Genomic DNA, 13,394 nt, shown 5'->3' with positions numbered 1-13,394 from the left:
GATGGCAGCGGCAAATCCTGCACCTTTTTATTCGTCAGAAGGCTTGCCTGGGACCGGTGGTTGACGTCGAGCGGCAGCCGACAGGGCTAGAAGAGTGGTGAACCGCCGGATAACTACGAGGCGATAGCAACTGGGACCGCCCGCTGCCGTCCTGTTGCTGTCACACCACGGTGGCGATCGAAGGCGCGGTACAATGCTCGCATTCATTTCCACACCATTAATTCCAAACCAGACTCGCCTCTAACTGCTTTCGCACTCACATGCATGCATTTGCATGCCCCCCTTTTTTCTTTATTATACTTTGTCGTGGCCATGGAGTAGACTTGAGGTACTAAGTGGTAGGGGACCACTGTCTCTTCTGCTCGACCAAGACACATTAACTGCATTGCCCACATTACATTAATTGATGTGGAAAACGACCCGGATAGTTCAGTGCAATTTGCTCAAGGTCGGGAAGCAGATCCGCATTACTCTAAGCATACTAATTAGTCATAGTGGGAGACTACAGATGTAGAATATGATTTATTATGAGCTGGTCTGAGATTTAACATACATGTTGACAGATTTAATTAGCAGAGACCAAGTTATAAATTTGATGTATGGAGTTTTGGTTGTCTCTAGCCCATTCTGGCTTGCTAATCTTCCAACTAGTCTTTGATAGAGGAAAGAGACCTGCTTCCTAGTTTGCTTGTTGGAGAGTATACATTCAATGAAGAATATATAACAATCTATTGATGGCTAACCAGTATAACTGTTCCGTCATTATAGATGGTGCAAAATCAATTTGTGCTCTAGTCTAGCCAAAGACATCCCACTTCTAACTGGATTTACTAAATATTTTCTAAAAAATTTAAGAGAAATAGAATTTGCTGATATTTCAAATTAATTTTGAAATATTAGTGGTAAAAAATTAAATATATGAAGATTTGTGGTAAATATATAGAAAGGTTATGGTTCAGATTTGGTGTGTGAGTCGTGCTCAGATCCGAGCGCAAAGCACTGAACAGACTAATTTCGTGTTAGACAGTACATATGGACCAGGAGGCTCAGCCCAGCAAGAGCCTATGAACCTCCTTCATGGACAGTTCTGGAGTGGTTAATGCCGAGGGCAACTTGCGGCCCGGTGGATTGAACTGGAAAGTAGGTGGCCTTAGTCTAATTAACATCTCTAATTACCGAAATTCTACTTAGCTATCAAAAGAATCGAGGCACCAAAGTTTGCAGGATATAACATGGGTGGATGATGGGCATATATTACAAATTGGCCCAACAACAAGGGTTCTTATAACGCGATCCAAAATTGAACAAGGAACTCGAAATAAGAAAACATCACATCAAGAGACCCACGTTTTGCTACAATGCTAGAATTTTACTCAAACACTAGGAAAAAATATATGAACAATTCATACGAGAAAGGAGCTAAGGAAGCTAACTACAATCAGTAGTAAATGAAATATTTGAAACTTGGAAGTAAAATTCCACTTACATAGTGCTGACTGCTGTTGTCTGCTCTCCACTAGCCCTTGCTCAATTTTCTTGCATCTATATGGAAAGCTGCTGCATTCATTTAATCCAAGGTGTAATCGCCACAATTAGAACTCAAAGGATATGAAAACTTTAGTTACCATCAAATGTAATCGGCCCGTACAATCTTCTTTCCAATGTATTTTCCCAAGAAATCAAATCCATGGTAGTACAGAGCTTCGATTTCTGCACGTTCTCCCTTCTCAACCATGATTGCTAACTCAACTCGGTAACTATCCTGCAAAACAAAGACCCACTAATGACCAAAAGACAAACACAGGTCAGCTGACTGTCGTGGAGGGGATTCAAGTCCAGCCCCTCAATTCAGAACAGGAAAGAACAAGAGTGGAATATCCAATTGATCTATGACAGATACCTAGAAACAATATCCTTGCAAACCACATTATGGATGCTTCATATCTAGCTGTGATGTTATCATTAACTCAGTAATGTGGATGCTTCCTATGTGCTTCAATCATGGTATGAACAACTTAACATGTGGAAGACGGGTGAGAACTCACTATTTGACCAATTAATTGGAAAGTCTTGGCCAAATAGGGAGTCAGCATGGTTTTCTAATTTCTACCTTAAGCATGTTGTTTCAGGTATACATTATAGTGGATTTTGAGTAAGGCTCCTATGGTTTTGGAATTAGCCGTGACCCACAATCATTTTTTCAAAGAAAAAATAATATCCTTTGCAAGACAAGATCAATTGTTTCCATATTATGATGATTGGAACCAGATTCACGTGGTCTAATTGCATACCGGCAAAAATTTAGATGTCATGAGGCTTTTCGCCTTTTTCACATCCTGTAGTGTTAACTGGGTCAATGCTTGTTGTGGTATAATCCTCAAATCATCTGCTCGTAATCCAAGCCATCTGACATTGCAAGCTGTAATTTCAATGAACTCAGAACATATAAATTGCATGCATACTAGAAAGCAAGAACTGTTGTTTAATTACCATATCTGTATGACTCTAAACCCATATTTACACTACCAAACTTATAGGTGCACAGTATGGCTAATCCAGCTGGGTTCCTGTAAAAAAAATTCAAGTTATCTGTGTGGAAAAAATATCAAGGGAATCACATGGTTAGATGTCCCAGTGGGATATACCAATCGACTAGACCCAGGATTGGTAGGAGTGGAAATGTCCGACTTAGTCGATGTACAAAGAACCTATTCAAGATTTACAAAAAAAAAAAAAATCATAAATATGAAAACAGAAGAATTAACTAAACATGTGAAGGAAAAAAAAAGATTAATTTGCAATACTGATGGCAGTTGAGGCTGTGAAAAAGATTGCCCACATATTGGCTGCACCTTGACTTTGTAATTCAGGCAAAATGATGATCAACAAACAAGAAGGTAAACAATACATATTAAAAAGTTTCCAAAGGGGTTGCTCTTTGTAAGCTGTATGAGTATGGATCACCTAATTGAAGACGTGATCTTATGGAGATTTAACAGTAGGCATAACGGGTGAAAGAAAAATGAAAAAAGAAAAATACCTATAGTTGCAGGCAGTTTTTAGTAGTGTTAGGATCAAGGACAAAGTAAAGCAATTGATTAAAATCTCATTAAGTCCAGTTGCAATAAGCAAAATTTCTCATTCTGCCAACTGTGGAACAACCTGTAACATCTGAACACAGACAGAGCAGTCCTCAGAGGTCGGGAAAGGTTTTGCAGAGATCATGAAGTGTTTCGGGAGATCACAAGGTGTTTCAGATCCATGAGTTCACTAGGTGTTTCAGGGGTTGGAACATCGCACTAAAGCAATCAAAGTCTCCCACTAAGGTAAATGAAGTTTTAGCGAAGCTTCTGCTAGGTCAGTGAAGCTATAGCAAAAGCTTCCACGAGACCAGCAAAGTTACAACAAAAACTTCCTCGAGGTCATCAAAGCTACATTGAGAGCTTCCGTGAGGTAAGTGAAGCTACAACAAAAGCTTCTGTGAAGTTGGCTATGGTTAAAGCTTCCACAAAGTCATCAAAGCTACAAAGAAGCTTCTGCAGTCGACACCTCACCTCCATGCCAAACTTCCCTTTCCCCATCTTTTTATCTAAGGTTCAGCACACCTATCAGCCCTGATAACCAAGTAAAGATCTCTCATGTATGTAGGTCATTGAAAATCAACAACAATATGAATCTGGTATAAGAGCATAAAGGTAGATCTGTTCAAGCAGATAGAACAAAGTAAATCAAGTTTTCTATAGATCTATTGTGTTAAATCCAACCCCAAGATAGCATCATCTATATAACTAACTACCTATGATCATCCTTCCACTATTTTGACAAGTCATCTCAAAAGTCATAATTATTATATCATTCATATCTTCCAATTGAAACTATTTAATCCACAACCCATAATCAAATTTCCTATTTGACCAAACTATATATAATCATAACCTCAAACTAACCAATTACACATTGCAATTAACTCTCCAATCCAAATTCCCCTCAACGTACTCATAATAAATATCATGATCAAATATTCACAATATCAAAATGCTATCTTCCAGGCAATAATCATCATGCTTTCTATTACAATGACATAACCATAGGTTGCATCTAAAATAACCAATGAATCTAATCCCAAATATACATCACCTCATCTAATTGAATAGCAACCAATAAAATCATCATATTAATATCAACCTCAAATTATTATTTTCCCAACCAAATGAACCTCATTTACACACCCAAACGCTGCATCCTAATTCAACAACCAAGAACTCCAATCAAAAATCAAAATCAACTTCACAATTCACGATGTCCAACCATTACAATGGTTGCTGACAACGATGAAATAGGGATATGAATCTAACTCGATAACTAAGGATGCTACCTAACACACCTTTCTTAGTTGACCCATACCCAATACATGACAACCATGGTTATTGTTAGGATCGGAGAATTTAGATATCTTCATAATTCTATGATATTGTCCATTTTGGACATAAACCCTCATGGTTTTTTTTTTAACTTTACTAAAAAGATCTCAGACCAATAGAGATATATTTCCCTTCTAATCCCATAATCTTCCAACAATCCCCCCTCAAACGAAGGACCATAGGACCTCCTTAAGCGGAAAGTCTATCCGTTTGATATTTAATCCTTGACCCACCAAGTCTTCCCACCCCTCGGTCCAACCGACCTACTAGGTTTTCCTTGCCTAGTTGCAACTAGGGCTTCTCTATCGAGTGTTTGGTCCTCTTGATCCGGACATAGGAGCTCCTACTTCCTTTGTTCAAGGTCAAAGCCCTCATGACAGTTCGAGCTCTAATACCAATTATTAGGACAAAAGGAATTTAGATATCTCCACAATAATATAATATTGTCCACTTTAGGCTTAAGCCCACATGATTTTATTTTTAGGCTTTACCCAAAAGGCCTCATACCAATAGAGATATCTTTCCCTTATAAGCTCATGATCTTTCCATGTGTTTTCAATATGGGACTTTATTTGCAACCTTACAACCCCAACAATTATCACACCAACAACACAGCAAAATCTAATTTACTAGAAACATAAACATGTTCGAAATAAGGACTAGCACAATGATTTCACAAGGTGATAGAACCATTATGCAATTGTGGTTGTTAAAGGGGTTGCGGCATTCTCAAAAAAGGAAGAGGGATCACTATTTTGAGGCAACTCGATGGGAGGGCCTAGACTTTTTTCCACTAATGAAGATACATGTGGGCAGCAATAATGGCACAAACAAAGGCGACAGAAAGGACAGCAAAAACTGGCTGATAGGCAATTTTGGCACCCAACCGAACCACAACAACACCCGGAGAGATCCCAATAGAGGAGGCTGCACAACAACAGGGTGAGGCATCACGTAACACTTGGTAGGCATCAGCGGCATAGGCACCCAATGCATGAAGGTGGCCAGCAATGTCATAAATAAAAAGAAAAAAGAAAAAAAACAAAAGTTTTGTGACAGGGGTTTCTTCTCAAGCATTTGATTGGCAATTAAAACACCACATTACATCTTAGAATAATTCCTGCTCTATTAATGCACCCCTTACCCTACTTTGGATTTTTTTTCTGAATTGAATAAAGGCATAACCACCTTTTAGGCTCAAGTGTTCTAGCTCTCTTTTTTCTCTTGTTTTCTTCACTTTTCTGTAAGAGTTACCCGAGTTACTGCAAATTAAGTCAGCATTTGAGGCTACACATTAGATGCAAAGGAGTAACTATGTGACAAAAGCACTTAGCATCCTAAGATGGAGCTTCACTGCAATACAAAATGTGCAAAGCCTACAATTTAGGAGTCTTCAAAGACTTAGACCAGCTTAAGGAGCAACTCTGTATAATATCTACGGTGAAATTGAATCTTCCTCAAGTCTACATATCAAAAGGGATTTACATAAATTTGTTCTTCCAATGCGCTAAGTTCTTGCCTTTATTTGGACCAATATGCATATGAATCAAAGTTCTAAGGGGAAAACTAAATCAACTATACGATCACAATTACAAATGTCCAAAACTCTAGGCAACTTCATCTGAAAAAAACTACAGTTTTACTTTATATAACATTCAAGGTGTCACTCAGAAAGGTTTTTGAACTGTTTCAAAAGCTTCTATCAAAGATTCCACAACTGTTTTCCCTGATCTCAGTCACATTTTGATATGCAGCCAACACAAACATATAAAACATGGTATAGGTGTAGTGTTTTGTGCTGGCTTCAAAATATTCTGCGCATCATTTATCTAATAATGGCACAAGCACGCCCAAACAACCAATGACATAGAAAGACGACCCAGTTAAATGGAATCTTTGCACCTAGTCTTCAATAACTCAGGTCTCCTAAGTTCTAGCAACTCTTCCCATATAGAAGATGAGAATAATCATATAGAATTAACAATTGAGTTTACCTTTTTCAGTACCAGTATATCCTTAAGCAGTGTCTATACAATGCATACTATTTGATTGAGGAAGTAGTCCAACAACCCAAACTTAGGACAGAAGATCATACTGAATTAATTAATGCATGCATCAACCTTGTAGCAATGTCAGGGTATCCTTTAGCAGTGATTATAATAGATGGTATTTGGTTGAAGAACCGGTCTTCTGCCAATCGCTGAAATATAGCATCCTACTCAAGTAAATAATATTAGTGGAATTGAGAGGATTTATCACCATAATTTGCAAAAGGCCTCAGTTTACCTTCTCTACTATGATGATATATCTAGCATCAGAATTAAGGACAAGTCTGTTCAATGCATAAAGGTCTCCGGTTATAGCATAGCCAGCTTGTCCAAGCATGGAACAGTCAACATTCTGTTCACCAGGCTCCTATTAGCATACAATATATTAGCAATCAAGTAGTTTAGATAAATCAAAAGAAAGGGAAAAAGACAACACTACTCTTCCAATGTTCATTTAATAAGTGGATAGCATTCACCTAAAAGGTGAATGACGTTTAAGTGAATGCTACGTCATACATGACACAAGTAATATAAACTTGAAATACAAATCTGGATTACTTAAAACAAAAAGTTGCAGAACTACACCTCTAAGAGCAATCTCCCAACAACTGCACCTTTGCTAGAAGCCATGATACCTAGACTATGTCGAGTACACTGGAGCAATGCAACAACATCTGCAACAATTATTTGAGAAAGTTGAGAAACTAGGCGCAAAGTAAACTTAGATTATAGTTAAAACTCAATACCAATATGGGTGGTAGAACACGGTGACCTTGCACTGCTCTGTTGACTTGATCCTGAGATGTGAAATAGTCAGGTGAGTCACAAAGAAGCTTATAGAAAAGTTCTCTTTGCGTGACAAGCTTCCCCTCCCCAACAATGCGGAAGCACATCGCCATGACCATCCATACTGCAGGAGAAACTCAATAAGCACAACAAATTCATGCTATGTGTATCGTGCGAGATGTTGGGAGTTAATTACAGAAACTATACCTCTTGTGAAAGGTTTTGCGTCCTTTGCTCGCATGAAAGATCTTGTGCAAACAGAGTGCGACAGATAGACTGATGAGACCTCACTCAATAACCCTTGACGGAGCCCGCTGTTATCAGATTTCCTGTTAATCTATCACATCAGATGGGGTTATCAGTGAGTGGACTGTGATCCCAAATCACTCGAAATAAACGACGTATAGCTACAACAAACACGACGAAAACCCTAATAACAAAATTGAGGTTCCATTGTAACATCAAGGGACGAATCCAAAATCAAAGGGAAAGCCCTAAACCCTTCGCGAGCTTGCAGATCGAGAAAGAGACATACCAGTGCGAGATTGGATACGGCTGGGTTGGGAGAGGTGAGGGTTTTCAGGAAATTGAGGACAGCGACTTCGATTCGTGCTCGAACCTGCAGATGATTGCATGGAAAACCTAGATTCACCGTCCGAGAAACGCGTCTAGAAGGACAAGGATCGAAGAAAAAGCATCGAGATGTTGAAGAAGAAGAAGATAAAGACGAGCGAGACGTTCGATCTAAAAACCTGGGACGGAGCGAGGATTTCCGCAGAGCAAAGGCGCTGATCGGTGAAGAAGAGCGATGATTTCACGAGATCCTGCTCCATTTCCGCTTGAACTGGCGGGAGAAGTAATTAGCAGGAGATTTGAGCTCTCCACGGCAACCGCCTAGAATTTATAGCGGCAGGAAAAGAAAACTATTGAAAACAATCCTTGTGGGGTCCCTGACTCGAGCAGGACCTGCTCCCTCGTATCTTGGGCCTGGCCCAACTTGGGCCCGGTTCACAGTCGGTCCACGATTTTGTTTGAAATGATACTGTAAAAATAAAATAAGACAAAAATACCATCAAAATGTAGCCTAAGGATCATTATACGATTAAAAAAAATCCTACTCAACACGTTTGAGCATGTCCTCCCTTATACTTTGACCACTTATACTATCATTCATAATTTATCTTCTCTATGCTAATGATTAATAGTCATTCATAATTTATCTTCTCTATTTTAGCCTAGGGACAAGTTGACGAGAGTGTTAAGATAAGTGAATCATTTTTTATCATATTAAAAAAAATCCTCGCATCCTCTAAGTACTTATCGGCTATAAGTTATTGACCATATAATTTATCTTCCTTCACATGACCTATAAATAGACTATAAAAAACACTTGAAATGAAAGTAATGATCTTTTCAACATAATAATATCATTAAAAAATTATGAATAAAAATTAAAAAATATCATAAATTATGCAAATCATTAAAAAAGACATGCTGTTTTTTTATTAAAAATGAAGTTAAAAACACACCTCATCGAATAATTTATCTCAAAAATATTTTTTTCCCTGTTATGCAATTATACAGTTGTTACTACAATCTTTTTTTTTTTTTTTTACTTCCTATACTATTATAGCAATTATAATCACCACCTAATATAGCATATAAAAGCTACTTAGTAATTATTATAATGTGTAACATATAATACAATATTATTATAATATTGTAGCAGTTTCATATAATACAATACTTCATAGTTATAATTATTTAAATTTTATTAAAATTATTTTAAATAAGTCAAAAAAAAATATTTTAAAACAATAATAAAAGTAACTAAGTGAGCTATTTCAATACTATAATAGTATTATATTAAATGTTATACAATATTACAACAAACATTATAGTAACTAATCATAGAAATTAGAATATTCACGAGAAGTAAGAGGAATATAATGGAACGTGATTTTGACTCTTTTTTTTTCTAAAAAAATTATTCTTTTCATGATTTACATTGATAATATGAATAAAGTAAGACTCCTGAAGTTTAGGTCAAAGTCGAGAAAACTGATTGATGTAGTGATCAAAGTCAAGAAGGAGACAATCCTCGGGGCTAACACAGTAACATGTCTCGGCTAAGTAATATAGCCGATTGGACTTTTAGTTCGATCGGAGCCCAAGTTCTCATGGCTCAGGGAAAGCTTGAACTAAACTATTTTAGTTTGATTTAGAAGCACACGATCGCATGACTCAACCGAGTGATCTAGCCAATCAAACCATTTGACCGATTGGATCGGACTCTAAGTCCTCAAAGAGGCCGAGCTGAGTTACTAGAGAGGTCGAGTCGAGTACTTAAAGAGGTCAAGTCCTCAAGATGGTTTACATCCCTTAGCCCCTCCTTGTGATACCTGGGCGTAGAAATAATTTTGGATGTGATACCCCCCTCCTTGTGAGGGGGTCGAGAAGAGACCGATGGCGCCACAATGGGGCCAATAGGCGTGGAAGGATCTGTTGGTGTCCAAGCAAAAAGAGTGGCAATAGAAGAACCAGCTTAGTGCACAAGAGGTGTCGGTAAGGAACTCTCACCTCACTCAGACGGTGGACGAGGGAAAGGTATTGTGGGAGAAGTTGGAGGTGCAGTCGCATCCGGTCGGCATCTCTTGCAACAAATGCATAGAGACACATCGAACGTGTCAGACTCAAAAAGGATCGGCTCAATAACCATGGAAGGTTGAGGAGATGGCAACTCTTCCATGTTGATCGTTGCATCACTATCCGTGGCTCTGCTGGCTTGGCTCCCTCCTAGCTGATCGGCCCCTCAGGCAAGCCGATTGGTAGAGCATCGCAGCAAGCTAGTTCGGCTTCCGCATGCTCATTCTGTTGGTTGCTACTCGAAATATCGTACTGGTTTTCCTGTATAAAAATTTTGTACAAGTCCTAAACCATTCCTAACAACATATTGTGTTCTTTAGAAATAAAATTTGGAATCGCAAACAGAACTTAACATTATTGATTCCAAATTCAACTTATCTGTTCTTAGAGGTTTAGACTTAGATTACAAACGATGCTTAACATTATTAATCCAAATCCACCCATGTTACAAATTCGATTAAATATTTATTTAAGAGATCGGCTTCCAGGTTAAACATGGTGAGACACTAGGCCTTCTTGGGTATGGGATACTCCACCACTTCCTAGACAAAGTCTTTCAACGAAATTCAATATTTAATTTCATTATAGTAACCCTATGTTTAACCATTAAGAACAATCAAATCACAAGATCAAAAAATAAAAGAAACACAAACTCGAATCATTAATTCGAAACCTAGAATCGTTAGCCTCTTGTGTTTGGTATTTTTAAAATCATACAAAGAAAACTAGTATGATGCGGAATAAAACTACTAGTTATACCTTTCTTTGTAAGCAACAACCTCTTGATCTTCTATTGTATTCTTCTTCTTTTCTTGGATGTTGTGTGAGCGACGATCTACTAAGAAGAAAACCACCAAAGTCTTCCTTGCTTCCAAGTTTCGGCCACCACCACAATGCTCAAAGGGATGTAGAAAACAATGCCTCCTTTCTCTACTTCTTCACCTCCAAGCTACCGTCCACCAAGAGCTCCACAAGAGATGATGCCGCGGACCACAATGAAGAAGAGAAAGAGAAGAGGTAGGGTTGACCACCAAGGATGGAGGAGAGGAACAATAGAATAAGTTGTGTGTCTCATGAAAGCACCCTCTCTCCCTCTTTTATATTCCTTGGTGAATCCAAAAAGGAAAGTTTTATAACAAAAATAAAACTTCCTTTTATTCCTCTCTATGGCCGGCCACCATATGTTTAAACAATCAAGAAAAGATTTTAAACAAAAATTAAAATCTCTCTTTTATAAATCTCTTTTGTGGTTGACTATAAAAGGAATGTTTTATAAATTAAAATATCTCTCTTTTAAATCATTTTATGAATATATTTAAAAATAAAACTCCTTTTTATATTATGGTTACAAAAAAGGAAAGTTTTGTCAAAAAATTAAAATCTTTCTTTCACATTATAAATACCTACAAATAAGGAAGGATATCTAATCTCTCTTTTAATCCTTTGTAAAAAATCTATAAAAGGAAAGATTTAAAAATTTAAAACTCTCTTTTAAAACCATGTGGATGAAAACATAAAAGGAAAGATTTTATCAAAATTTTAGTTTTAATAAAAACTCTCTTCCCTTTTCATACTTGGCAGGCCCCTTGCTTGGGCACCAAGCAAGGCTTGGTCGGCCCTAGCCTTAGCTCCAAGCTTGGCTTGATCGGCCCCTTGCTTGGGCTCCAAGCAAGGATAGGGGCCGACCCCTAGCATGGGCTAAGAGGCTAGGTTTTGGGTGGATATTGTTGGAGTGTATACTAAAAGCCTAGCTTTTGTATAAACATTTATATGAATCACATTGATCAAGTGTCTACATTTATATATACCAAATGTAGATGTTCAATTAATTTATATTGTAGATAACATAGTGTGTGGTGTCACACACAGAAGATCGTGTTATCGGTTCTTTATAAATTATAAACAGTAGCTCACGACTAAGATGGAAAGGAACAAACCATTAGAATAGTCGTAGTGTAATTAGGTATTAGTTTATCTTGACTAATAGATTACACTAGTACACTCTAAGTATATTGAGCAGGATCATTTAAGGTAAGTTCTTTTTATATTGATTTAATAAAAGAACTAGACCTTAGTTATTATGGAAGTGTGTGCTCTTAATCCTAATATAATAACAAGCACATATATTTAATATTTATTTCTTTGACTTATCAAAGGGTGAGATTTAGCTCAATAAATCAAAATGCTCGATAAGTTGGGAAATGATGTTACTTATAGTGTGACTTATTGATTATAGAAGGAAACTGTGTCCTAGTAATCTATGTTGATAATGCCCCCAAGAGGAGCTCATAAAGATTGTCATATTAAACCCTGCAGGTGGACTTAGTCCGACATAACGATAAGGTTGAGTGGTACTACTCTTGGACTAAGATATTAATTAAATGAGTTGTCAGTAACTCACTTAATTAGTGGACATTCGACATCTTAAACACAGGGAGACTAACACACTCATAATAAGAAGGAGCCTAAAACAGTAATTTGGGATTGGTGCGGTAGTTCAATAATAATTCTTTAGTGGTATTATTGATGAAGTTAAGTTGTGTGTTCGGGGTGAACACGGGAAGCTTAATTTCATCGGGAGACCAAAACTAATTCCTCCTCTCGGTCCCTATCGTAGCCTCTTGTATATAGAGATTTATACTCACCACATACCCACCTTCTTACCCATCCTAATGGGGCCGGCCAAGCTAGCTTGGAACCCAAGCTAGGGCCGGCCAAGACCAAGTGGATGAGCCAAGTTGGTGGCCGGCCAAAGCTTGGGTCCCAAGCTTAGGTGGCCGGCCACTAGAATATTAAAAAAGATTTTTATTAAAATTATTTCTTATGTGGATATCATGTTTTTTAAAAGAGAGTTTAAAATTTAAATCTTTCCTTTTATAGCTTTCTACAAAAGATTAAGAAAAGATTTGAAATCTTTCCTTATTTGTAAATTGAAAGGAGATTTTAATTTTGGGAAAACTTTCCTTTTTAACCATGATCATAATTTAAAAGAGAGTTTTAAAAATTAAATATTCTCTTTTATTAGTTTCTACAAAAGATTAAGAAAAGATTTGATATCTTTCCTTATTTGTAGATTGAAAAGAGATTTTAATTTTTAGAGATAACTTTCCTTTTTGAAAATTATCCACATGTTTAAAAGAAATATTTTAATTTATTAAATTTCCTTTTTATAGTCCACCATGAAGGAAAAAATTATTGGAGAAATTTTTTATAAATTTCCATAAACAAATTAGGAAGTTTTCATTTTTTGTTTTAATTAAAACTCTCCTTGTTTTGGGGAAATAAGTGGCCGACCATTGAAATTTAAAAAAGGAATTGATTTTAAATCAATTAAAATTTCTTTTTCATGACAAAGGAATTAAGGAAGTTTTTATTAAAATTTTCTTATTTGCCAAGACCAAGGAATATAAAAGAGGAAGTAGAGGTGCCTTCATGGCTAAGAACTCTATTCTTTTTTTCCTCTCTTTTTCTCCTTGGTGTGGCCGGCCCTTAG

General features: G+C 37.0%; 1 protein-coding gene across 1 annotated transcript; it reads right to left on the bottom strand.

Annotated features, from left to right (window-relative positions):
- Positions 1 to 1,592: 1,592 nt before the first annotated feature.
- On the bottom strand, positions 1,593 to 8,088 carry LOC122011618 (meiotic recombination protein SPO11-2-like). The gene is made up of 11 exons (XM_042568000.1): positions 8,008 to 8,088; positions 7,791 to 7,874; positions 7,463 to 7,592; positions 7,242 to 7,379; positions 7,055 to 7,143; positions 6,708 to 6,836; positions 6,542 to 6,636; positions 2,646 to 2,708; positions 2,491 to 2,567; positions 2,292 to 2,419; positions 1,593 to 1,762 (listed from the first exon to the last, which is right to left on the bottom strand). Exons 1-11 carry the CDS (start codon positions 8,086 to 8,088, stop codon positions 1,628 to 1,630), a joined length of 1,149 nt encoding a protein of 382 aa, XP_042423934.1. The 3' UTR covers positions 1,593 to 1,627.
- Between the last annotated feature and the right edge of the window lie 5,306 nt (positions 8,089 to 13,394).

Source organism: Zingiber officinale, chromosome 8A (assembly GCF_018446385.1).
Source record: "Zingiber officinale cultivar Zhangliang chromosome 8A, Zo_v1.1, whole genome shotgun sequence".
Lineage (NCBI taxonomy): Eukaryota > Viridiplantae > Streptophyta > Magnoliopsida > Zingiberales > Zingiberaceae > Zingiber > Zingiber officinale.
Note: the sequence above shows the minus strand (reverse complement) of the source record. Positions and strands in the feature narration are given on the sequence as shown.

Coding starts and splice junctions, on each gene's coding strand:
- LOC122011618 (XM_042568000.1), bottom strand. CDS start 8,088: ATGGAGCAGGATCTCGTGAAATCATCGCTCTTCTTCACCGATCAGCGC. Junction 7,380..7,462: donor CGCAAAACCTTTCACAAGAG/GTATAGTTTCTG, acceptor TTTCTCCTGCAG/TATGGATGGTCATGGCGATG. Junction 1,763..2,291: donor TGACATCTAAATTTTTGCCG/GTATGCAATTAG, acceptor TTTGTTTTGCAG/GATAGTTACCGAGTTGAGTT.